The following is a 25,142-nucleotide window of genomic DNA, read 5'->3' on the forward strand; positions in this document are numbered from 1 at the left end:
TGCTCAGGCATGACCTTCCCTCCTTCCCCTGCCCCCCAGGGTTGTTACTGGTCAAAGGCAAGGCCATGCCTCCTCCTGTTAGTCCCATCAGATCTGCCCAGTATCTGCTGGAGATCAAGACTAGCCTTGCCCAGCAGTTCCCCGAGTGTACTCCCTGGAACACAAGGCCTTCATGGGCTTGAGAGGTTTTACAAGAACAAACAACAAAAAAGAAACTGAACAAATAAACTTGGGAAAGGTGAATAAGTGAAGTTAATCAGGGTTCCTAATTACACGAATCTTAAGTAAATTGAGACTCTTCAAAAGGGATTTAAATGTACAGTTTCTCCATTTTATTGATAATGGGGCCCACTGATTTTTACATAAAATGAATGTACCCAGGGAAATGCTGGTTTGCCATTTGGGAAGTGGCTGTGAGGGAACCCACTCAAAACAAAAATAGTGAGAGTGTGCATTTCAGCTCAAGGAGCTTTTTCCCATTGAACGGGCTGCAAATGATAATCTACTTCCTCCAAAAGATGGAGCATCCCCTGGGAGGTCCCCAAAGAAGCAGTGTGTGCCAAGCTGCTTGCCTGGGTGGAGAGCCTAGCTGTGAGGCGTGCTCGCAGATATCACCCTCAGTGAGTCCACACTAACAAAACTGTCTGAGTCACCCCTTATATGGAGACAGATGGTTTCATATATCCTTTAAGATGGGACTCTTTCTACTTGCCTAAGCACTGCCAGCAAGGCTCTCTAGAACAAGGTGAGATATAAATAATTAAGCTAAGAAATAAAACGAACACCAAAGACATAGATTTCCCATATCCTATTAGAGGTTAAGAAAAGTAAAACAACATAAAATAATTCCAGAGGCTTTGCTAAGCCAAGGTGCATTGTGAACAGCCAAGCAGGGATAGAATGAGCAGTTTCCCAAATTTATTTGAGCACAGAACTCTTTTCAGGACAATGTTCCACAGACCTCATTTAGAAAACATTGTTCTAAGGTGTAACTTTAAAGCGTATAAGTTCTCTTTTATTTGTTCTTTTCTTTTTTCTCTCTCTCCCTAATTTTTTTTAAAGTAGGGAGACCAGAGCGTACACATACAAATGAGAGTCGAATCCTAGGGAAACTCGATGTTCTTGCCAGCAACGCTCCCACTCTTTCAAAGGGCTTTTGAAACTCCTTTTCAATAATTGTCTCCAGGAATCAGGACACATTCCCCTGAATACCCTCATTAATGGCAAAGGTTGACCCTTTGAGAGGGGATTTGATTTGGGGAACAAAACTATGCAAAGTTAAACCCAGTGATTCATGTTCAAGAGGAAGTAGACAGAAGTAGTTAAAAGTGGGGGCTTGGATTTAAACCCCAGCTTTGCCATTTATGAGGAGTGTAACATCGAGGAGGCTACCTAACTCTTCTAGGACTCAGTGCTTCATCTGCAAAATGAACATAATCGAACCTCCTCACAGGTTTATCGTGATGATGAAATAGATCCATAAAGTACCTAGCATCAAGTGATACAAAAATGACAGCTGTCCCCTAACAAAACTTTGCCTGGTTCCATTTTTTGGCTTGCAAACTGGCAGGGAAGGCAATTCTCAAAGATCTAGACATGTTTAGTTATGGGAGCACAGTTAGGAAGACTGTGATCTCCCATAAGGAATTCTCTGCAAGTCAAGAGTTATTTGTACATATGAATTCTAGTCTGTTTATTTTTCAAAGGCTCATTGTTTTTTAATCACATTTTACACAGGCAAGCACCTGTCATCTTGCCATGTAAATTGGCCCCAAAGTTCCTTTCCAGTCCTTGCCCCAAGGGATGGATATTGAAATATTGTTTTATCATCAGCCACCATGGGAAGTCCTGGTAAAGTCTCGATGGACCTGCCTGGGAAATTGGGAGCTACATTATTATTTTAATAATAACTTTATAATTAATAGCCAATTCCATATTATGAGGCTTTTTCATTTAATAATCTAATTTACTGATTTGTTAGAATTGATACAATAAAATGTACCTGCTTTCTTTAACAAGGCTATTTTCTATATTACATTAATTTAAAGTACTCTTCGTAGAATAGAATACAACACAATAGAATTTTTAAGCAGAATGAGACCTTGGTTAATTGAACATGAAGGTCTCAAAAATGCCAATGTATGTTTTGTTTGGTCTTTATCCTGTTTACAAATCTGCCTCCAGGTTTCTGCCTTCCCCTGAAAATTAGAAAAATATGACCCCATATTTGTGTGCCATATTCTCATCAGCAATATAATCAGTTGGAGCTGAAGACGTCATTTTTAGGTAGGACATGTCTTCTCTGGTTTACTCCAGTCACTGCCACTCCCTATTGTCCTATACCCAACTGTTTCCTTCATTTACCTTATCACCCCAACCCCCATCGAGCATTTGAGTTTGAGAACCATAATTTAATCTGTCTCTGGTATTTTATACATAAGATCTGAGGCCCAGGGACACAGCCCATTACTGGCTGAACTGAATTTCAAACCCACGTCTCCTGACTTCTACTTCAGGCTTCTTTCCATCTTACTGCAGACGTACTCATCTGAAGACTGGCTAGTGTTAATTATTTTGAACCAAACTTGCCATGTTTTACAAAATATGGCGCCAGTTGTTTTATCATGAGGAAGAACTGGGAGAATTCTACTTCCGCTTCTACTCCCAGAAAGGTAAATAGTTCACGTCTCCTGTGAGAAGTATTGGAAGAAAGATTTTTTGGTGGGTTTTGATGGAGACCTATTTGTAGAACAATAAAATTTTAAAGCCAGCATCGAGGGCAAACCCAGCCTATACAATCAGATGCTAATCTGATGTTATGGTTGTTCAAATTAAAGTGATTTTCAGAACTACAATAAAAGCTAATGTTTATAGAGTTACAGGAACTGTACCAAGTGCTTTACATGTATTGTTTCATTTAATCCTGCCTGTAATCCTGTGTAACAGGTACTAGAGTTATTGCCTGCTTTGTAGATGCAGATAATGAGGCCTGGTTAAGCTTGCCCCAAATCACAGAACTAGGGAGCAGCAGACTAGGGATTTGAACCCATGTCTATTTGACCACAAAACCTGTGTTCTTTGCTATTTGTCACATGGCCAGCTCACCAGGCTGAGCCATTTTGCAATCACAGCTGTCATTGTGACGCCCTGTGATCACTCTGTAGCCTATCTCAGCCATCAACAATGGGCACGAGTCGCCATCATCACCAGTCAGCTGAATGCCATTTTGAACAAAATGAGAGAGCTTATGAAGACCACCTTCTGATACATTCAAATACAGGCAAAATATAGTTTACCTTTCTAGGGCTCACTTCCACCTTGGAGCTGCCGTGCCAAGGTGGGGAGTGGGAGGCGTCACTCCCCTCTGTGTCTCTCACAGAGCCCAGTGCTGTGTCTGTTGCACAGCAGGGTCCCCAGACATGTCTGCTGACATGGGCGGCTTTGGCTTTCATTCTGTCACTGCCTGCCACTGTGCAGTGAATAGACACTTGTTTTAGCGAAGGCAATATAAAGAAATCAAAAGGCAGACTCTCTTTGTGTTCACAAGTTTGTTTTTCACCTTAATAGTCTTAACCAACATTTTTCTTTGGATGTCCTAGCAAAGTAGATAAAGGGAGAGTGTTCCTCTTCACAGGAGAGAGGCTAATCAAACCTGAGAGAAAACCTAGGTCTCTTGTCAAAGACCTAGAGGAAGTCAGGGGGGGACAAAAGAGACTCAGGCAGTGGGTCTAAGAAAAAATTTTGGATGCTTTCTCTCCCATCCAAGTACTAACCAGGCCCGACCCTGTTTAGCTCCCAAGATCAGATGAGATCGGGTGCCTTCAGGGTGGTATGGGTATAGACTGGATTCTTTTGTCTTTTGAGTTCTGATACACTGGAAACATCTGTTGAAGAAGTCTGACATCATGATGTCATAAGCAAATATCTCTTCACATTTGTTTGATTCAGCCCACTTTCCAGACCTCCACTTTACTAGCTCATGTGAAGTCTGATCGTGTATACCGATCATTAGAAAGAGCATGAATGTGACCAAGACTGTCTACTGATAGGAAAACACGAATCTCTAGTATAAAATTTATAAAAATGTGAACTGAATTCAACAAATATATAGTAAGCAAGATCTCAGCTCACAACATCCAGGCTCTTCTCTAGGACCGTGGCTATTGAGAATCCTCCAGGAGAGACATGGAGCAGATAAAAGCACAGATAACCCTAAAAATGACAGGAAGAACTAGAGACAACAGTAAAGTCTACAGAGCTTGAGAAAACAGAGGTCAGGGAATGAGGTACTTCAGTCTGGTATGGATGGAGCTTGAATGTGGGGGTGTGTGTGTGCGCGCGTGCACACATGCGCATGTGCACACACACTATCAGTACTGTGAGACACGACCTTAGACAAATAGCCAAATTCTAGTATTACCAACTCAGTTGTTCAGATGTTTCTCTTGTTTCTAGGGAACCATTAAAGGCTTCCAAGCATGAGGGTGACATGATGAGATCTGCGTTTCAGGAAGGTAACACTAAAGGAGGTGAGGAGGATGGGGACTGGCAGCAGGGAGACCAGTGCAGATGCTCCCTGTGCCTGCAGAAGAGTATTTGCAGCCTCAGTGAGGGCTATGGTCCTGGTTGAAGAGGAGGCGGTAGAGTACCATGCTGTTTCAGGGGGGTCTTGTCTGGTTGAAAGTGGACAAGAGAGACAGGTAACTCCTATTCAATCAATTCTATTGCTGGAATAATTGAGAGGATGAAATATGCTTTCAGAGAAAACATTTGTTGTACAAGGCTACTGTGCACAATCATAGCAATTAAGAAGTTAAAAAGCAGATCTATGGGTCATCGAGCAGAACTGTAGACAGAACATCCTAGATGACTGACATTTTCACTTCTTGATCCATTATAGGGCATCAGCTGGGCACAAACCAAAACATGCCCATCCATAAGCAGCCAATCATTCTTCCAGCAACCCTGTTAGTTGATAGGTTTGGCTTGAGTAGTTATTGAAGACTACTACATATTTCTTATTCTTGTCATATATGGAGGGATAGAGAAAGAGGCCAATCACTGAGAAGATGAGAAAGGCTATGGATACTTTTTTCCTGGACAAATAATATTTTGAAGGGCTAAAGGATAAAACCTTAGTAAGGACGGACTTATGATTTATCTTGTTCACACTGTTTGCTTTTCTGGTTTTTAGTTTTTAATTTCTTGTGGACTATATATTTATGTGTTGATTGTGGACTAATAAAATAAATGATATTTTTGCCCCAGAGGGATCAATTCTGTTGTTTCAAATGGGACCAGATCTCATTGGAATAATTAGAATTTTTCTGGTTATACTGAATTCTTATATAAAGATTTTTTTTCCTATGCATGATACTAACTCAACCCTGTAATTTACTCCCTGAAAATAGATCTCTCTTAAGAGTTGGAGAGATTTAGTTTATTAAAAATTTTATCAACAAATGGCCACGTGGCCACATTTTATACTCTTTATTTTGAATTTTACTTCTGTAATGAGCCTACATCATTGGGGATTTCAGTCATCTGTGGAGGACAGGGCTGTCCTGTGTGAAAACACATTTCTATAAACTACATTCACTACAAGCACCACTCCCTATCACTAAAACCAAACTAAAGTGAATAATCATTCCCACTGGTTATATTTCACAACAGGCCTATGGGAAACATGAATGAAATTACATTCACTTGGAAAAGGTTTTGTTGCTGTTGTTTGAAACCATAAATGAGATTTTTTTTTTTTTTTGCTAATAGGTTTTGTACAACTAATCTGATGCATTTTTATTGGATAATTTTATTCTTTCTCTCCTCTTTACAGAGTGTGGGCTTTTGTTTTTCTTAGTCTCCAAAACACACTGCCAGCCGCGGCCTACCAGGATCTTCTCCCCCAAAGCACTGAAGCACTGTATGTAACTTAAGGAGGCACTACGTCTATCTCCCTCAGTACCTCAGGCTGACATTTCAAAAAGTACTACGTCTGTCTCCCTCAAAAAGTACTTCTCATCATGCCTTCTGCAGAGGGTCTGAAAAAGCATTTGGGGCCGTAATGAAATGATGAGATTGTTAGGGTGGGTGATGGGAACGGGTCATCTCCTGTCCCTTTCCAACAACTGAGCAAGAAACCAGCTGCCTTTGTACATCAGTCAAGCAGAATTGATTCTGAAGTATATCTCTTCAGAGGACATGACAGGTTAGTTTGGTGATCTGTGGTCCTGAACACTGTTAGAAGTCACTGCAAACCCCAAGCAGTGGCTGGTGTGATCCAGGCCAGGTCTGATGGCAAAAGTCACGCAAAGGCAAAATGGGCCCCCTGGTCTTTATGTTCCAAGGGGAGTTTTCAGGGCACTGGGTGTCCCCGTCCCATAGAAGAACTCTTTTTGTCTGTGAACCATCCATTCCCACCACTGCTATGATTATGGTACTTTTCATATTGGGAGCCTTTTCATTTCCTTCCTCCTCAGTGAAAATGAGCTTATTAGACCCTTTCCTGAGAACAGGAGGAAACGAAAAACACTGGTCAGGAAGAATGGGGAGCAAACTCTTTAGGAAACAGGATCCTGGAGATTTGAGACAAACTTTGACCCCTGACAATCTTGCGTAAGATCAGCCCTGGCACAAATCTGCCGTGTTGAGGTTAGCCAATGTGAGTTAAGTAAGGACATTACAGGGCAAGAATTACTCGTCCTTTTGTTATTTCTGAAGCCCGAACTGCTTTTAGAAATAAGGGCTGGAATGTTCCATAGGAACTCGGAGCATGGAACACAGGGGCATGGCATACACTCGGTGTGGGCTATTTAAAACCTTGTTCCTTGGCTTCCCTCTGTGATTCTAAATACGTGTAATCACATTACCCTGCAGCAGCCGGGAACTATTTCTATAACATTGTCCAGCATCTGTGCTTGCCGAGGCTGGGGCCACCCAGCGAAAACAAAGTGGAGATGTGCTAACTAATGAGGCTGATGCATCCAGGCTTTCTGTGTCACAGCTAACGACCATCTAGTGTTGGCATATGAGCAGCATGTATCAACTGACACTTCTTGAATTTTAAGGACTGATCTGTTTAACTATCCTGGGGGGAGAGAGGTGCCTTCGCCCATCAAAAGGATGTTTTTTAAATGAGCCATTTATTTATTTACCAAATAAATAACATAAGCACACTCGATCACTTTCTCACATACAACCAATTTTTATCCTATGGAAGGATGCCATCATTGGATACTTTGCCCCTTTATGTGGTAAAGACTCTGTCTGTTTTGGATTTGTTTGGTGTGCTAACACTTCCCCTAATCACACCATTAGCCATCAATCAAACAGATAAATCCCTTCAGAATATTCTACTCAATTGTTAATTGCAAAGACATTAACTAGTAAAAGGACCTTGGCAAAAATTGTTACATAATGTCAAAACACCTGATCAGGTTTGTGAATTCAACGGAAACAGTCAAATCTGTTTTGGGATTTCATATAGACAAAACAATAAGTGATATTTTTTATTTTAGCTTTTTAGCTTTATGTAAAAAGTGAAAATCCTACCGCTGATAAAATGTGTAACCATTTGTCATACCCTCTGCCAAGCATTTTATCTACTTAAATCTTATTTATCTCTGATAACAACCCTTCAATGTGTTATCACTTCCATTTTACAGATGAGGAGACTGAGGTTCAGAGAGATTTAGTCATTTGCACACGATTATATGTCTAGTTTCTAGTGAATAGTGGGGTGAGATTTATATACAAGTGTCTTCCGTTTCAAATTCATGCTTTTGCCTCTGTATATATAACCCCAAACAGACAAAATGGCCAATTAAGGTAAGAAAACAAACACGCAAACAGACTTGGGTCATGCAGTTAAGATAACCACAGTTGGTGGGCAATTGGCTGATTCTCTCCTGGAACCGGTAACTACAACCCAGTCTGTTGCCTGACACCTGAGCACCAGGAGACCTCCTGATCCCCATGTGGTCCTGCTCTAAGAACTAGCACTCCAATTGCCAAACGTCACACATCAGAACAAATTATACATGTTACGTTATGCCTGTGGAGAGATCTGATTTCTTAGTCAAATATTATTTTTGACTGTTTTCGGACATAGACTGAATATGTGGTTCCCTCATGGCTAACTCAAAACACACAGCAAAAACTAATCCTTTGCACTATCCTATATTATTATTTTCTTTTTCTCCTTGTAAGGGGACTAGTTATAAATTAGATGAGATTAGAAAACAGTCGCTTGAGAATTAGTATTTTAAGGAATTACCTAGAAAGAACCCAGATTTTTCTTCTCCACACAGTAAATCACACAGAGTAGCAGCCTGCCCCAGGTCCCCAAGGACAACATCTTGAGCGCATATGTTATGCTGTGTTCTGTATCGACTAATTCAGAAACTCCAGAGCAAAATAACCAAAGTTCTCAAGTCAAAAATGAAAGTAAAAGAGTGGAATGAAATTAGGATCATTGTTGCAACATTCCAACAACTTCATAAACAGCCACGAAAGTAGACAGCATGACAGGTTAGCAAATTTGCCATTGCAAGAATCAACCTGCACTGTTGGAATCAAGTCGCAAACAAACCCATCTACCTCTCACTTGACTGATAAGCTTTTCCTCTCCAGAAATATAATCACATCTGACAAAATTAATACTGAGATCGTTTCACTAGAAGGCTTATCCAAATATATGCTCTATTAAAAATAGTCATGATATAAATATTTCTCACAAGAGCTGCAGCGATGGTGTGAATAAAAAACTCCCTTCTGAGATTTCAGTAAAACCAGATCTCACAAAGGATCTGAAAGAAAACAAAACAAAACAAAACAACAAACAGACACACACAAAGAGACACACACAGACAGAGAACAAGCCTTATGTTAATCCGGTTTAGCAAAACAGTCCCTATTTTGACCCTATTTTGTGAAGTACAATACTGTTCCTTCCCAGATGGAGCAGGAGAGATGAAACTGCTACAGGTTTCTCATAATAATGCTCAGGAGTGGAAGGTATCTAAGCATGTTCTGTAGCAGCTAATAAAAATCAGAATTTCTAAATGCAGCAAAATGTTAGCCCCGTCAAACGGCCAAGCGTGCAAGAGGAATCTTTCTCTCTATGCCCTTCTACCAATACATACAAAGCCCCAAATACATCGGCTGGAAGGTTTAAATCGTAAATTAGATATCAAAATGCTTACGGGCCTTACAATGAGATAACATCAGGAGGAACGGTGCGTGGAATGGATCTGGCATTCTCACATAAAGCATTATCTTTGGTACAAGTACACACAGCAGGGCATTTTGGCTTCGCTGGTTTCTTCCCCTCAGTCAGCAAAAGCGCAGATAAGAGACATAGGCAGTAAGCAATTCTTTTCAGGGGGATGCAGGCATTTCCCATCCTTTGGCTTCTCTCTGATTCCATGCAGTCAGAAAAATATCCCCAAACATGAACAGGGCTTCTGGAATTCAGATGGTGCTTGTCTTGCTCTAAGACCAGATCACATAAGAGTCCACCCTTTTCCTTTGCTGCCTCTCTCTCTCTGCTTTTCAAAACCGGGACCTGCAGCTGATTCGTGAGCTGCTCCTCGCTCCAGCGATGCGCTGCTCCGGGAAGAGACCTGTGAGGTGCTGCGAGGTGGGAGGGATCCAACTGCTGGAGGAGAGAGCGGACTTGCATCACCAGGAAAACACTGAGCGCAGACCAGCCTTCGAAGGCAAAGCGAAGTGATGTAACAGAAAATAAACAGCTTTCTGCTTGCACCGGGAGGCCCTTTAATTGTTACCAAAAATAGGACGGCATTATGTCTTATTAGTGGGTGGGTGGGCGGGTGGGTGGGAGCAGTCATCTTGCCTGGATCTCGGCAATCTCAGAAACCTCTGGGAATTTGCTTTTCATGTGGCAAACAACCTAGTAAGAAAAACTAGCTTTGGAGCCAGCCCCGGCTGAAAAAAATGAAGTGAAATGAAACTCTCTCCCTCGGCAGCATTTGGCTGAAACCTTGGTATTTCTTTCTGAGTCCACCTGACTGACGCCATCGCTGAAAGACAAACAAGAACACATGGAGAATGTGACTTTCAGGGAGTGAATGTGAGTAAATACTTTTCTGACACTTAATTGTCATAAATTATTGATTTTCATAATCTGCCCCGCCCATGTGTAAACCATCCCCTTCTCCCGTGGTGAGGGAGGGAGACAGAAGCATTGACTGCCTCTGTGTGTAATCTGCCCTCCTCACCTCTCACACTCCCCCTTCTTCAGCCCTAGAACCAGAAGCCTGGAAGGAACTCCCTGGCAGCAGGAGGCAGCCAGCTTTGGCTTCCAGGGCTCTGGAAAAGCTCTGGCTGAACCCAGGAGGCTGAGATAGGCTGAGGAGATGCCAGAGACCTAGTGGCTTTGGAAGGTCCAGTTCTGCCAAGAATTAGCCCAATGTTGTCTCTAGATCTATTCCCCCATCTGTAGAATGGGCACGAGAGCGCAGAGGTTCCATAAGTATTATGAACATTAAGTCAAAATGGAAGGCTATGTTACTGTCATATTTGATGGGAAAGAGGATGTCCCTTTGGAGAAGGAAATTCATTTAAACAAGAGAAAAACAAGAGGCCCTGGCTTTGGGGGCAGGGCGGTATAGTCTGTGCTTAGGATGGAGGAATGTCTGCTTAGTCCTCTTACCAGGCTGAAGGCGGCCACCCCTCAAGCTGGTACAGCCAGCCTGGGGATGTCAGTCCACACTCTTTCTCTTTCAGCTTCTTAGGCTGAAAATAGTACAAGGACTGTCTAAGCAAATGTGTGATTAGGACAGAAACTCACCCTGCACACACAGAACTGGAGGCATTGACAGTCTACCCTTCCCCTCTCGTCGGTGGCTCCCCCTGCACTCACTCCCACCCCTCATTTACGGGGAGGGCAGGGTGGTGAAGTTGTGGTCCTTCTCGTATCTGACTGCTCTCTTTTTACCCAGAAGACTGCAGGCTCCACAAAAGGAGAGACCCCGGGGCAAATCTGGGGCCTGGACCGCGTCGTGCACGACGTGAGCAGCCAGTGTGTCGTTATGGGCAGCAACAGAGCATAGAGGCTCTCCACGGTCGGTCGGGACACGCTCATCCAAAGAAACCCGACATTGCTTCTCAGAGTTACCCTGAAGGAAGTCAAGGACAATTCACCAAAGAATCGACGATCGAGCTGAGTTCTCAGGTAAGGGGGGAATGAAAGTGCAGGTTGGTGTGAGCCTTCCAGGTGGAGCAAGGAGCACTTGCCAAGGCCTGGCCACCACCTGGAGAACCATGGACACCTCTGCAGAGTTTTAGGCAGAGGAGTGATATGATCTGGTTTGTGTTTCAAAAGGACCAGTAGGTTATTATCCTTAAGCTCCTTTTTGAGGATTTGTGATTATATTAGGTTTTTTATTTGTTTGTTTCTTTAGAGAACAGAAAAGGAAAACTAAGTCCAGGAGAAGCAATGACTTTGAATGCATTCTGCTCTTGCTTCACTGCTTAGGGCTCTATGGAGGGAGGGAGTATATCACAGTGATTTTTAGAAACCATGACCTACAGGCAAGCCCCACTTGAAACAGTAAAAGTGTCACTTAAAAGTTGGCTGCAAGTCAGATTTTTGTAAACTGAATCCTACTTCAAGTGCACAATGCAAACCTGCTTTGTAACTTAATTACGTGGCGAGAATATTATAGAAGATGTTTTTTATTCAAACAATCACCCACGCCCTAAGTTATCTGACTTGCAAACGATGTGTTCTGTAACTATAAAGACCCTGAGAACTTTCAGGGACCTCAGAGTTCTCGGATCCAATCCCTGAGTGTTACAGATGGGGAAACTGTAACAGGTACAGGAGGTCGCACAGACGGTGAGTGGCACTCTGCGTGGGATGACACTCTGGCAGATACTTGGTTAAACTGATCGGTGCAGTCAACAAGATAATTCCCCTACTCTGTTTCACTTTCAAATGTATCAGATTATCACGATGCCGTGATCAGCCCTGGGCTTTGTGCTCTGTAGAAGGGTCAAAGAAAGGGTGAACGGTCTTTCATATTTGACTTGGTTAAGCTTGGAGGGCAAACAAATGAGGGAGAGAAATCATACCCATAACTTCACTTTGCAGCTGTATTTATCTAGTGGTTCAGTTTGTCAGTTCAAGTGGAAAAAGGACCATGATGGGGGGTGAAGGGGGGACTCTAAGGACAAATTACAATGGGCATTCTGAAAAGACAGTAACTTTTTCTTTTTCTATGGCATTTAAATGCCCAGACTTGAATTCCCTATTCAATTAAAACACCCACTATGATCAGGCACCATTTTAACCGTGTAGTACAGATTGCTGATGGCCTTTTAGGGAGGAAGAACCATTCCAGGCTCCAGAACTGGATGGAGGAGAGGGCTAGTGAAAGGAGGGCAGGTTGCTGCTATGCTGAAGTCCTGAGGGGCCTGGAGAGGGGGCTCTATTACTGACCAGGCTTCCCTGCGCTGCTCTGGGAATCCCTGGAAGGGCGCAGAGAGGATGTGGGAAGCAGGAGGGTGGAAGCTTCGGGGTTCCCACCAGCTTGGAGGCCTTCATATGAGGTTGGGCAACCCACCTGTGCATCACAGCGGGGGCCTTGGGAGAGGGGCCTGGAAAGGATGCAGGCAGAGCTGGAAGGAGGCCCAGAGAGGTAGGGAGGCCTGACTGAAGCAGGCTTACTGTCCAGTCCCAGCTCTGGAGGAGGAGCTGAGGGGTCCAGGGCTGGCTCTGGACTTGGCCGTCCACGTGACCATAGGCTGGCTGTTCAACGTTTCCAGGGCACAGTTTTCTCCTCTGTAAACTGAGGAGTACGTAGAATAGTACATATCACATAAAGTTGCTTAGAGAATGAGAGACGGTAATGTATCTACAGTGCTTAGCATGGGGTCCAATACATGGAAAAGATTTGTCGTCATCATCATCATTATCAGCATTGCAACAGGACTTGAATTCTGAACATGGGACTCCTGATACCTGGGAAGCAAAGCTCTCAGACAAAAATGGATTTATTTTAAGTGTAAGTTCACTCTAGGAAGCAGGCACTTCTGGGCACTATGACAGACTGTGGCCTTGCCAAGAGTCTCTGCACATGGAAGAACCAAGAAGCCTCCAGGGAAAGAAAGAACTCTCTCCCAGTTTGGGTGAGAGTAGGAATACCCAAGCTTGGTCTGGGACAAGGTCCAGAGCTGGAGAAGAAGGTGGTTATGAACAAGGGTGAAGATTTTTTTCTTCAACCCATTGCCCTTGAACCTGTGTAATTTGAGGGGGTAAGAAGAATCTACTTTGGGACGCCTGTAACAAGGGCACCATGCCGTTGCACGTGGGTGCTGTGAGGACCACACAAAGTACTCTGACACCTGAAGCTGTCGTAGAGATGTGACACCAACAGCATCCTCATCCAGGCCCATGGCTCAGGCATCACCAAAGTCACTGGATTTTCCACCAGGTACAACTCAACCTGAGTGTCCCACAGTAGTGACAGCCCCGCAGACATAGGAAGTGACAAATGATCCCAGCAGGGAGCCTGAGCAGAAGAGAGGGGAAATGAAGGCTATTTGGGAACACACGTGTGACATTCCCTGGCGTTCTCAGAAACTGGAAGGGGTCTTTTAGGAGGGACTGGCAATTCTGAGAGAGTTGATGAAAGCAGAGAGAGAAAGAACAGCCTGTGCCATGGTTCTGATCCCAGTTTTCCCCTCAGGCTGGTGTGACCTAGGAAACACACATTGTGCAAGTAAACAAATCATTATTCTGAGCCTTAAAAGATCCAGCGTGGCGCTGCCTCCTTTTACACTCAGACATGCAAACTGGTGTCAGTTTAAGCAGCTTTCTCAATAGAGCAGGGTTTTTGAAGCAGCGAGTCAGATGCATTAGTGGGTTACAAAATCAATCTAGTAGGTGCAAGCAGAATTTTAAAGAACAAAATAGTTTTGAATCCAAAATTGGACGCTGTTACCTTTAAGAGTAGCTAGTGCCTTGTGAAGACTTTGTTTCCATTCTTTGTGGGGTGTGTGTGTGTGTGTTTGTGTGTGTGTGTGTTTGTGCACACAGGGTTGTGATATAAAATACGTTTCTTACAATCGGTTTATGATCTTCCCCCCTAAAAAAAGGAAAAGAAAAAGAAAACACTGCATTAGAGGATGCTAAAGATCTTCACCCGCACCAGGAGCCTGTGAAATCGCAGAGAATTGTTGATCTCAATTCCAATAAATTTCACTTACTGATTGAGGGCAACAATTAGCCTGATAAAATATCATTTCTGTTATTTACTGGCTGTGTGACTTTAGGCAAGTTGCTTAGCTTCTCTGTGCCTCATTTTCCACATTGGTAAAGTAGAATACCTTTGCATTGTTGATATTAAACTTAGTGATAGTGCACGTGGAAGGCATGTCACAAAGAAGGCATTCAACTTCTGATACTCTCCCAGAATTAAATGGGGAGTGGGGAGAGGGCAGTGAGCAGAGGGCCAGATCTTAAAGATTAGAAGTAGTATGTCACTAAGGACTCGTTGGTAGAAAGTAATAGACACTGACTCTGCCAATCTAAACATAAAAGAACCTTACTGCCACAGTGATGGAGTGACTCGCGGAATCCAAGGAAGGGCTGTCTAAGCAGGCTTTAGAAATGGAGAAATTTGTGGGAACTTGGGGATCTAGGCAGCAGGAACTAATGGGCAATGTCCTCATGTGACTCCATTCCAACCAGTTATTATCCACATGTTCCTCCCCAAAGGAGAGAGTCCATTGGGCTGAGCTGGAGTCAGATACCCCCCCATTTTCCATGGGAAGCCAGAGCACGTTGTTTGGCAGTCCCACCTGGGGTACACACTATGGGAGAGGGCTGGTCCCCAAAGCAAACTTGGGTGCTACTACCAGAAGCAGAGAGGATGGACGCTAGCCAGGCAAAACCAAGGGACCCTCACTACAGGACATGTGCCAGGATCTGTTAGGTGGGGACAAAGGGCAATGATATCAGCTATCATCCCAAACCCAACCTCATGATTTTAAAGAGCAATGACCAGGGGACAATTTAGATAAACAGTTACAAATAATTTCCCAAAAGTCAGCTAAACTCTATGTCCTGACTGTGGAATCGGGGGATTTCAACTCTTGTGCTCCAAGAGAATAGAGGTTTAGCCAAGAGTGGAGTTGAGAAGGCAATAATAACCAAAGCTGACACTCAGAGAAGGAATATCATGTGTGAGCTGCTGGTCTAAGCACTTTATTGTATTAATTCATTTAATCCTCATAAAAACCTCATGGTCTGGATATTATTATTATTATTATTATTATTATTATTATTATTATTATTATTTCCTCTATATTTACAGAAAAAATAAAAGGAGGTCCAGGAGGTTAGAGAGCATGCTCAGAGTCCCACAGCTAGTGAGGGGTGTCACTGGAATCAAACCCAGGCAGTGTGACTCTGGTGCCCAAGGTGTTAGTCACTGCTGGACACTGCCTCTCCAAAGGGCAGTGTGGGATGTGGGGTGCTGGGTGCTGCTTTGGAGGCCCCTAGCGCCTCACTGGCTAGGCACTGCTATTGAACTACAGTTCCCAGCATGCAACTGGGCTATCATCTTAACCCCTTCCTCGCCAAAAGTTCCTCATTGACTTGGGTAAAAAGTTTTTTAATGGCAAATGTGGCAAAATCTGGTTTCCCTAAAGGATGATTATGCAATTGAGGCATGAATGCTGATGTAAGTGGGATTAGACAGAGGAGAAGTTAAGATTTTAGGTTAAAATATCCTCTGCAGTTTTTAGTGTTCGAAGGAAGACATTGGAGATGACCATGGGAAGGAGTGTTTTTTAACCTACAAATGTATACTGGGACAATGTCAGTAAGGGTGCTTTAAAGCACCCATTCTCAAACTTGGCTGCACTTTGGAATCACCTGGGGAGTTTGAAAAAATACTTGAATGCTTAGGTTACATCTCTAGAAGTTCTTATGTAATTGGTGTGGAGTGTGACCTGGACTTCAGGACTTAAAAATTGCTTTAAATTCTAAAGTGCAACAAAATTTGAGAACCCTTGTTTCAAAGAAGAGAAATATTCAGGTGGGATCATAAAGATGAATCAAATTGTGACCAGCTCAAGGAAGCTTTTAAGCGAAAAGAGAGGGAGACAGAATAGACTCTAAAAGCAATGGTTCTCAGCCCTGGCTGTTTGTTCATTAGGATCACTTAGGAAATGTTTGTTTGTTTGTTTGTTTTTTTTAAATACAGATACCTCACCCTAGACCAACTGAATTAAAATCTCTGGGCATGTAGTCTAGGGCTGAAGCGACCCGAGAACAGTGGTTCTCAAAGTGATTCTGATGCACTTTCAAGTTTTGAGAACCCCTGCCCTGGGATGTCGGCTCTAGGGAGGCAGAGACCGAGTCTGACAGGTTCACCAGTGAGCCTAGCAAAGTGTTAGAATGTGCTTTTGATAGTCTGTTATGTTACTGGCCCCCAAGGAACCACACCTCCCTTGGGAGCCAGGCTGGTCCTCCTTAATCAACAAAATGTGGCAGAAGTGATGCTGTGGCAGTTCCAGCCCAGAGCCTTAAGAAGACCCGGCAGCTTCTGCTTTTGCACTTTTGGGAGCCCTGAGGTGCATGTAAAAAGTTAGGCTCCTTGTGAGGAGGCGATATAGAGAGTTAGAAATCCTGAGACTATGTAAAGAGAGACCCAGCCACCCTAGCATCCAGTATGAGTTCATCCCTAAATGGATCTGCCAGATAAATGCAGCCATAAAATGACCACTGGCAAGACCAGCAGAAGAAACTCCCAACTGAGCCCAGACCAGACTGAAAACCTGCGAGCAAATAAAATGATAATTGTGTTAAGCCAGTACGTTTTAGGTGGTTTGTTAATGCAGCAACAGAAAAAAATCAAAATAAAAGAGTGATCAATAAATATTTGTTGAATTAGTGGGTGAAAATGCTATAGGGACATGGAGCTAGAACACAGCCTCTCTCCTTTGTCAAAAGAGGAAAAATAGGAGTTAGAAGGAAAGTAGGGGTATACTATCCAATTGATGAAGACAGTTAGAAGGGAATTTCGACCAGAAGCCAGTAATGCTATACCCACAGCCCAGACTGCAAAGGCTCACGGTGCCCAGTCAAGAATAATTAAAGGTACTAACTCCTGCTACCACATATTATTATATTCTATAATATATTATAAACATTATATTATATAATTATTTGAATTATATATTGATTCTTCTTAGCAAATTTGTATGATAAGTACTATTATTATGCCATCTTACAGATTAAAAAAAATGAAAGTTCAAAGAGGATAAATTATTTGCCCAAAGTCATATAACTACTACTAATTGTTTTGTTTTTGTTTTTGTTTTTGTTTTTGTTTTTTGGAGGGGGCAGGTAATTAGGTTTATATATTTTTAGAGGCGGTACTGGGGATTGAACCCAGGACCTTGTGCATGCCTAGCATGCACTCTACCACTTAAACTATACCCTCCCTACTTATAGCTACTATTAATTGGAACTCAACCCATATTTGTCTGACTCCCAAATTTAAGCTTTTAAGCACACAGTAGGGCCAACCTATTCAGAAAAACTGAATAGTGACCCTGTGGGTAACTCAGTTTTGAAGGGCAGTAACAGAGAAGAGTTGCTATCTGCCATTGGTTGTAAATAAAGTCTGCTGTTTTAGCACTGGAATGCATCCTCCAATTTTAGGAAAGAAGTCAATGGAAAAATAGATTTCACATTACAGCTAAAGTTGGTAGATTACATCTACTTGGTAAAGCAAAGAAAACTAGCAGTTAATCTTAGGTCCAGCCATCTGTGATGAAGAGTAGTTAGACATTTAGGCATTCTGAGAAACTTAAACCAAACTTCTCAATCCCAGACATGAGCTTCCTAAGCAGTCAGAGTTGCTTAAGAAGAAAACAAGGCCAGATGCAAACCAGACCAGAATAGCTTCTTTGGCCTTTAGCTCTCCAAAACTCTGCAGAACACTTTTTTTTGACCATTTCTTTTAAAATTGTCCTGACAGAAGTTTCAGTGTCTTCTATAGGTAGCATCTCAAAATTTCCTTCATCAGTTCAGTATACCAGTGCTTCCTTGGTGTGTCACAGCCAAGGACAAGAGAGGGGAAGTCAGTGGGTTCCTAGGCAGTTTGGAGCTGTTTACCTGCCCCCTTTTGATTTCTCTTCCTTCATTCCTTAGTTCAATGTGTGCTTCTGAATGCCCTATTATGCACAAAGCATTGGGGAAGGTAAGGAAGCACCCAAGTCTCTTGTCTATGGGGAGCTTGGTGAGCCCATGAGCTGGAAGCAAATTGAACGAATACTCAGATTATAAGATCACAGACAGCTCCAGGCTCCATTATTCTCTGCTTATTTGGGAGGCAACCATAGGATTGTAGACTCTGATAGCTCTGGGTTCAAATCCCAGCATTGCCACCACTAACTGTAGGATCTTGGTCAAATCACTTAATCTCTCTGGGTCTCAATTGCTTTGTGTAAAATGAGATTAATAATGCTGACCTCACAGGCTTTTGCCAAAAGCTGGGTGACTTTGTGTCTATGAAAGCTTTTGATCATCTCTCACCTTTTATAGGGATGAGGGATTATTATCCTGTTCTTATCTTGTTTACTGAATTGCATTCTATCCTCCCTCCCCAACGAGCTCTTGTCTCTGACTCTTTCTCCTCTGTTTTATTTCCCTTTGTTGTAAGGGTTCCCAAGATTTGTTTTAATCAGGTGTGGTAAGACATGCAGACATGGGAATGACTGTCGTGAAGGAAAAGGTTGTTTACTTAGTTTCCTGGAGTATAAAATAGGAGACATGGCACGCCCTGCAGGTGGGCCCCATGCGGAAGCATGAGGGTCGGTCAGGAGGCAGAGATAGTGAAGATAAAATGTGGACAAGAACTTTTATTGTACTAGTTTCAATAATCTGAGTGGGCTTTGGGGCATAGTAGCTGTCCCTAACTGTCTGGTACCTGCCCCTGAGATGATTAGGACAGGTGGATGGTGGTTGGAAGTATGACAGCCCAATAGAGGAGGTGATTGGAGATACTGGTTGGCACTGGTTTGCATATGAAAGATACATTCACAAGGTAAGTCATTTACTATCTCCAGGAATTGGCTAACCCTGGGAGGGGCAGTCCCTCCAAAGTCAGCAAGGCTCCAAATGTCAAACCATCAAAATAAAGAAAATAAAAAGACATGTTTAATATACTCTTCCAGCTACTCCTCAGGAGGAAGCAACTGACTGGGCTCTAAGAGAACTGGGAACAGCATGGAAGCCTGGGGAATCACCCCATTAGGAGTGATGGCCTACAAGGAAGGGAGAGGAGGGTCAGCGAACCTGGTAGACTGTCAGCCCTGGCACTATTGATTTACCAAGATCCCGAGCCCATCACAGAGTGAAACTTAGGTACACAGAATGAAAGGCAGCAAGTTGTACTGCTTAAAAAAGCCTCCTTGAAGGCAAGACCCATAATTTATGTATCTTTCTATTTACTTGACTGAATGATCATTGACTAGGAGAAACAGCTAAAATGGCCCTATAAAAGAGAAAAGATCATTTAGAGGTGTGAGCTGGTGCTTTACTCTTAAAAAATAAACTTCGTTTTGCTTAATTTTTATTCCCAAAGTTAAGTATGTTGAGTTTATACATTTTCATGACTGTCTTCAATTTTGAGTAGGAACTGAATTAGCCCTGGATTGGAGACCATTGCTTATGTCCCCAAAGGGAGAGCCCCTTCTGGTTTATGCTGGTGTGAGAAAGTGAACCAGCCCTGCTTTCTTTCCTTGGTCAAATTTTCAGGGGAAGAAAAGTGGTGTAATTGATGAAGAAGCAGAAGATGATGATGACAAGACTTAACCTGTATTTATAATGTGCCAGGCACTGTTGTGGGTGCTTTAGATCCGTGATTCCATTTAATCATAACATACATAGCTTGGCTATTATTGACTCCCAATTTATAAACGAGGAAACTGAGGCACAGAAGCTAGGCAGCTTGCCCAAAATAAGAGGTCAATCTGGCTTTACACTGAGGAATTCCATGCTCTTAGTCACGCCACAGCACTGACCCTTGCTTCAGAGTGGTTTCCTGAAATGAAGATAATCTACCTTATTCACACAAAAGCGGGCAAGAGCTGTGTGAGTGCAGAATCCCAGTGAGGCGATGTGGATTGAGCCTTTGTGCTAACCTGGGCGTGTAACCAGGGTTGATCCTTGGAAAAGCGGTGGCATGTGGGGAGTTTGTCTCTGGGACATGGAAGGAAGAAAAGGGGCTAAGATCTGGTTCTGTGATGGATGAGCTGTATGACCTTGGGCACAACTCTTGACATCTAGGCTCTGGTTTTCAAAGGAAGCTCTTGGGCTGGCTGATCTCTAAGAATCCCATCCACGTCAACTGTCCCTGCCAGAAATCCTGTTGGAGAGCAGATTATTGGAAAGGCAAGGAGAGTGTTGAGCAGGATCTTGCACGTCCAAAGGCAAGTAGGCAGTAGCTGTTGGATGCCCTGAGGAGCTCTGAAAACACGGGGCTTAGTTGCCTCCTGCTTCACAATGCCCCATATGCCTGAAGCTGGTAAATGGATAAATATCACTCGTGGTTATTCCTGGATGCTTAGAAAACCTTGAAAGGAAGGAAGGAATGATGATTTAGTGAGATGAGTAGTACAGAAGGCACTGGGGAGGGCAAGGTAGCGAGGGAGGACTTTTCATCATTTTGGTCTTAGAATACCCCAGTGGGTATCGACTAAAGGCAGTACTAGGAGGTGTTTGGAAATGCATAAGGCATTTCTGCTCTCACCCTGGCTGTGGTTGTTGGGCTGGAGATGCTAAGATCCTGAAACTCTTGGGACCTCCACACACAATGAAGAATTGTCTTGGCCAGAATGCTCCGAGGGTTCCCACTGAGGAAGAATAAAAGAAGTTCTCATAGTGGGGAACATAAAAAACTTCTTTGTGCATTTTTCTGAACATTAATCAATAATCCATTAACTCGAGGAAGCTGAATGCTCTTCACACAGAATCCAAAACAAACTGACAGATACCCTCCAGCAGGAACTGTGGAGTGACTGTGTGGCCTTGCACAAGGCGTTTCATTTCCTTAGGCCTCAGTTTCTCTGTCTTTATAGCACTAACATTCTATAATCTCCTGATTCCTCTCCTCAGAAAGGAGAAATACCTGGTAAAAAGTCAGGTTTTGGAAAGACTTTGTCTTTCTCATTTTGTATGTTGTAGATACACGCACTGCAGTTAATAACCAAAATGCATATGGCAAAGTTTAAATCAAAAGTATACAGATGCATACTCTGTTGCCTATATTGACGAGGGTTAATAATATCATGTTGCATATTTAAAAGGTGCTAAGAGAGTAGGGCTTGTAGGTCTCATCACAAGAAAAAAAATTTGTAACTGCATAGTGACAGATGCTAACTAGACTTGTCGTGGTGATCATTTTGCAGTATACATAAATATGGAATCATGTTGTACACCTGAAACCATATAATACATCAATTATACCTCAATTTTAAAAAAGGATACAGCAACAAATGATCCCAGAATATTTTTGATAAGTATGATTTTAGCTATTTAGCATTTTCTCTGGAAATATATTCGAATTTTTCAAAGCCAAACACAAAAAATTCAGGCAAGGCCATGGTAAGCCACCATTTCTACTGGCTTAAAAAAATTTTGTTAGGGAATAAAGCAAGCATAATTCTAAATCATGGGCAAGGTAAACATAATTGAGCCAAAAATATAATTTGAGGTGGTCCTAAGGACAAACAGTGGCTCTGAGAGATGTTACCCCAGAGTGGGACTTGTTTATTAGAATATAAAGTTGAAAATATGATTACTGCCCACTTCTTCTACTTTATGCCTGAATTACTCCTAAGATAGTTACTAGCAGTGCCTTTTTTTCTTGAAAGAGACACTCCTTTATCCTTTCAAGGAGACTTTTAGCTGCTTTTTTGTTTGGTTTGGTTTATGATTCTGAAATTAAAAGGGAAATCATGCAACTAGACTGCGCATGCTGGAAACTTGAACTTCATGATGTTGGATTTCAGGCTTGTTGCTTTTGTCTTATCCCTTTAGAAAGGCTCTTGTTTTGTTTGGCTCTCATTCTGGGAGAACTAAGAGCTTTCCATTGCTGCCTGTGACTTGTGGCCTATATTACACCCATTCGTTTCAGCGGAATGATGACCCAAGAAACTTGGAATTTGACCCCAGAAAATGACAAGGGAATGACGGAACTGGTTATGTCCATATGATTAGTACCCTGCTGGTCCAGGCACTGATCTCTGGCAGTGGAGAAGCACTGGAATTCTGCACCAGCCCCCCTCCTGGCCCCACGTTTGGCACTGCCCCTGCTGCTCCCAGTGGCAAAGCGAGGAAAACAGAGAAATCAGTGCTTGTTGGGCCTCCTATGGGCCAGATGCTCAATTGATCACTTACCTGGCTTCCAAGTGAGGCATTATCATCCTCACTCTCCAGATGAGGAATCAGAAGCTCACAGAGATTAAACGACTTGCCCAAGGCCATATACTTTGGCTTCAAATAGACTTCTGTTTCCAAATGTTATCATGTAATTCCTTATTTTTGATGTATATGAAATTATAGACAGTTCCTGAGGCCTTGTCTGTGTAAGACAAGTATTATGTAACATGTCTGTACAGCATGGTTTGTTAATATAGTTTGAGGGATGGGAATGACTGAGGCTGACCCAACCCTGGCTCTGGAGGATCTCTAGGGAGAGCTGGGGGGCCCCTTGTTGATCCCAGTCCAGTAGGATGCAGTCTAGTGTGGTAGCTGCAACTCAAGTCCTGACTTTGCCATTTACCAGCTAAATGACCTTGGGAAAGTTCTTATACTTTCTCGTCCTGTTTTCCTCATCTGTAGACTGGAAGTAATACTCACCTCACAGGATTGCTGTGAAGAGGAAAGAGATAATGTAAGAAGTGTTTGGCACATAGAAAGCTATTATCGTTTTGATCTCTCTCCTGCTATCCAACATACCCTTATAAGAGCTGGCCCCTCCTGAAGCTGTCAGAATGCCTGAGGGAGGGGAATGAGAGGAGAAACCAGGCCTGAGAATGGGGCAGAACAGACAGGAATGGCTGCCTGCTTGACCCAAACTATATCCCTCAACCCCAGGCCTGTGTAATAGGTACCTCATTCTCATCCGAGGGTAAATCACAGCCCAGAGATGGCATTCCCTTCTGCCCTGTGTTACAGCAGAACCAGATTTTGGAGGGGCTCTCCAAGGAGAGCATCAGTACTCCGAACTGATTGTTAAAGGCTTTTTTGGTTTTTTTTTTCAAGAAAACAACACTTTTCCCCTTTCATTCCTTTTCTGCACCAATGTTGAAGTGAGTTGTGATGCACACAGGTGTAAGTGGAGAAGTCGCCATCTGACATTTGACTGTAACTATATTGCTTAGATTAGAACTAAGTAAACACGGGATTTTTTTTTTTTTTTTTACTGTGAACAAATGAATCTTAGTTCTTACTCAGCATAGTTGTCTCAGTTCGCTCACTCAATAAATGTGTGTGAAAGTGTGTTCTGCACGTGAGGCACAGCACGACACTGGACATTCAGTAGAAGGCAAGACTCAAAGAGCTCCTGCCCTCGAGCGAGCATCACATGGCCTAGGGGAGATGAGAATTAAACAAGAGGAAACAAGCAAGGGGGAGGCAGTGTTAGGGGACATTTCAGGTGGAGTGGCAATAGCAGCGCAGAATCCTGACTAAGTTGTCAGGAAAGTTTAAACTAAACCAAGAGCCCCAGCTGTGTCTTAATCTATCCTAGCAGCCTCCCCAAGGGCCTCTGCTTCCCTGTGGACATCAGGTGGCTGCAGCAGTAGGCAGTGTCTCCCGTAGGCCCTCTGCTCCCAAAGATCTGGGACACCTCCTCTCTCTTTTGCTTCTAAATCCTCATGAAGATGGCCAAAGGTTCTGAGAAATAGTTTCTAGGGAAAGCCAGGGAACAAGAAAAATAATGCCAAGAAAAAAGGACAAAAAGAGAAAGTTTTCATACCTATATAGGGAAGGAAAAACTTCCCTGCTCTCTTAGATTCAGTACCTCGTATCAGCACAAGTTAAACTGACAAAAGACAGCTTAATAAGGGAGAAAAAAAGTAATTACATACCTATGCTCAGGAGTTCACAAAGAAATGTGACTCAAGAAGGTGAAAGAATTGGGGTGTAAGAATTTATCTTCTTAATACAGGGTGATAAAGTATAGAGAAGAGGCTAGACAAAGGAAAAGGGGATGGGCGCCTCTGGGGGCCGGGGGGGGGGGGGGTAGTTCTGGGAAGGTGACTGGGAAATGTATGGTAAATGAGAGTTGTTTAGTAAGATTTGTTGTGCAGATAAGGGTCCTTTCAGGTGATAACAGCTGTCTCCCGAATACTTCTTTTTCCAGTACTGGAGATGGAGACAAGTTTAGAAATGGCAATTTATGTTACCTTTACAAAGGGAAATTTATACACTGTTTTTAGATAGGAAGGGAAAGGGTAGAGAGCTAACTGCTCTCAGCTGAAAACAATCCTAAAAAAATGGTGGCATATTTTGGGGATAGATACTCTGATCACCTTCATTGGACCTTGTTTGGGTATTGAGCATTGTGCTAAGAACATTTATATATACACTACATTATATCACTTCTTTTTTCTTTTATTTTCTTTTCCAGTTTTATTGAGATATAATTGATGTACAGTACCATATAAGTTTAAGGTGTACAACATAATGATTTGACTTACACATGTCATGAAACTTTTACCACAATAGGTTTAGTGAGCATCCATTATCTCATACAGATACATCACATATCACTTATTTCTTGTGACTATGAGGTAGGAATCACTGATATGCCCATTTCTCAGGTAAGACAATTGAGGCTAGAGAGATGAAATAAACAGGTCATAAATCTAGCCAATGGCAGAGGTAGGGTTTAAACCTAGGAAAATGAGAAAATTAATTGATCATTTCTTAGTAAGGGAATTTTTTTTGGCAGAAGTGGGAGTAGGAGACACTATTGTTTCTAAAAAGAGGTCTTTAGGGAGAATCAAGAAAGGGATCCTGGATAGTAATACTGAATAGGACCCTGCAGGCCCCTCCTCCCAACCCCTGCCTCTGGTTTATAGAACAGTTG

General features: G+C 42.8%; 2 protein-coding genes across 7 annotated transcripts in view; one reads left to right on the forward strand and one right to left on the reverse strand.

The window, feature by feature from the left end:
* LGI1 (leucine rich glioma inactivated 1) overlaps positions 1–10,003 on the reverse strand; it is a 35,102-nt gene extending 25,099 nt beyond the window's left edge. For all 3 annotated transcript variants that reach the window (XM_014558362.2, XM_006183654.3, XM_006183652.3), the window contains exons 1-2: positions 9,213–10,003; positions 8,736–8,807 (exon numbers count right to left, since the gene is read on the reverse strand). In XM_014558362.2, the coding sequence (XP_014413848.1) occupies positions 8,736–8,807; positions 9,213–9,682 (542 nt within the window). In that variant the 5' untranslated portion in view covers positions 9,683–10,003. The remainder of the gene's footprint in view (positions 1–8,735; positions 8,808–9,212) is intronic.
* LOC102523668 (protein FRA10AC1) overlaps positions 9,990–25,142 on the forward strand; it is a 71,037-nt gene continuing 55,884 nt past the window's right edge. For 3 of the 4 annotated variants that reach the window (XM_032491303.1, XM_032491302.1, XM_032491304.1), the window contains exons 1-2: positions 9,990–10,093; positions 10,965–11,197. The gene's annotated coding sequence lies outside the window, so the exon portion shown is untranslated. The remainder of the gene's footprint in view (positions 10,094–10,964; positions 11,198–25,142) is intronic. The other variant, XM_032491305.1, reaches the window with a different exon arrangement.

The sequence above is a fragment of the Camelus ferus genome, chromosome 11 (assembly GCF_009834535.1).
Source record: "Camelus ferus isolate YT-003-E chromosome 11, BCGSAC_Cfer_1.0, whole genome shotgun sequence".
Lineage (NCBI taxonomy): Eukaryota > Metazoa > Chordata > Mammalia > Artiodactyla > Camelidae > Camelus > Camelus ferus.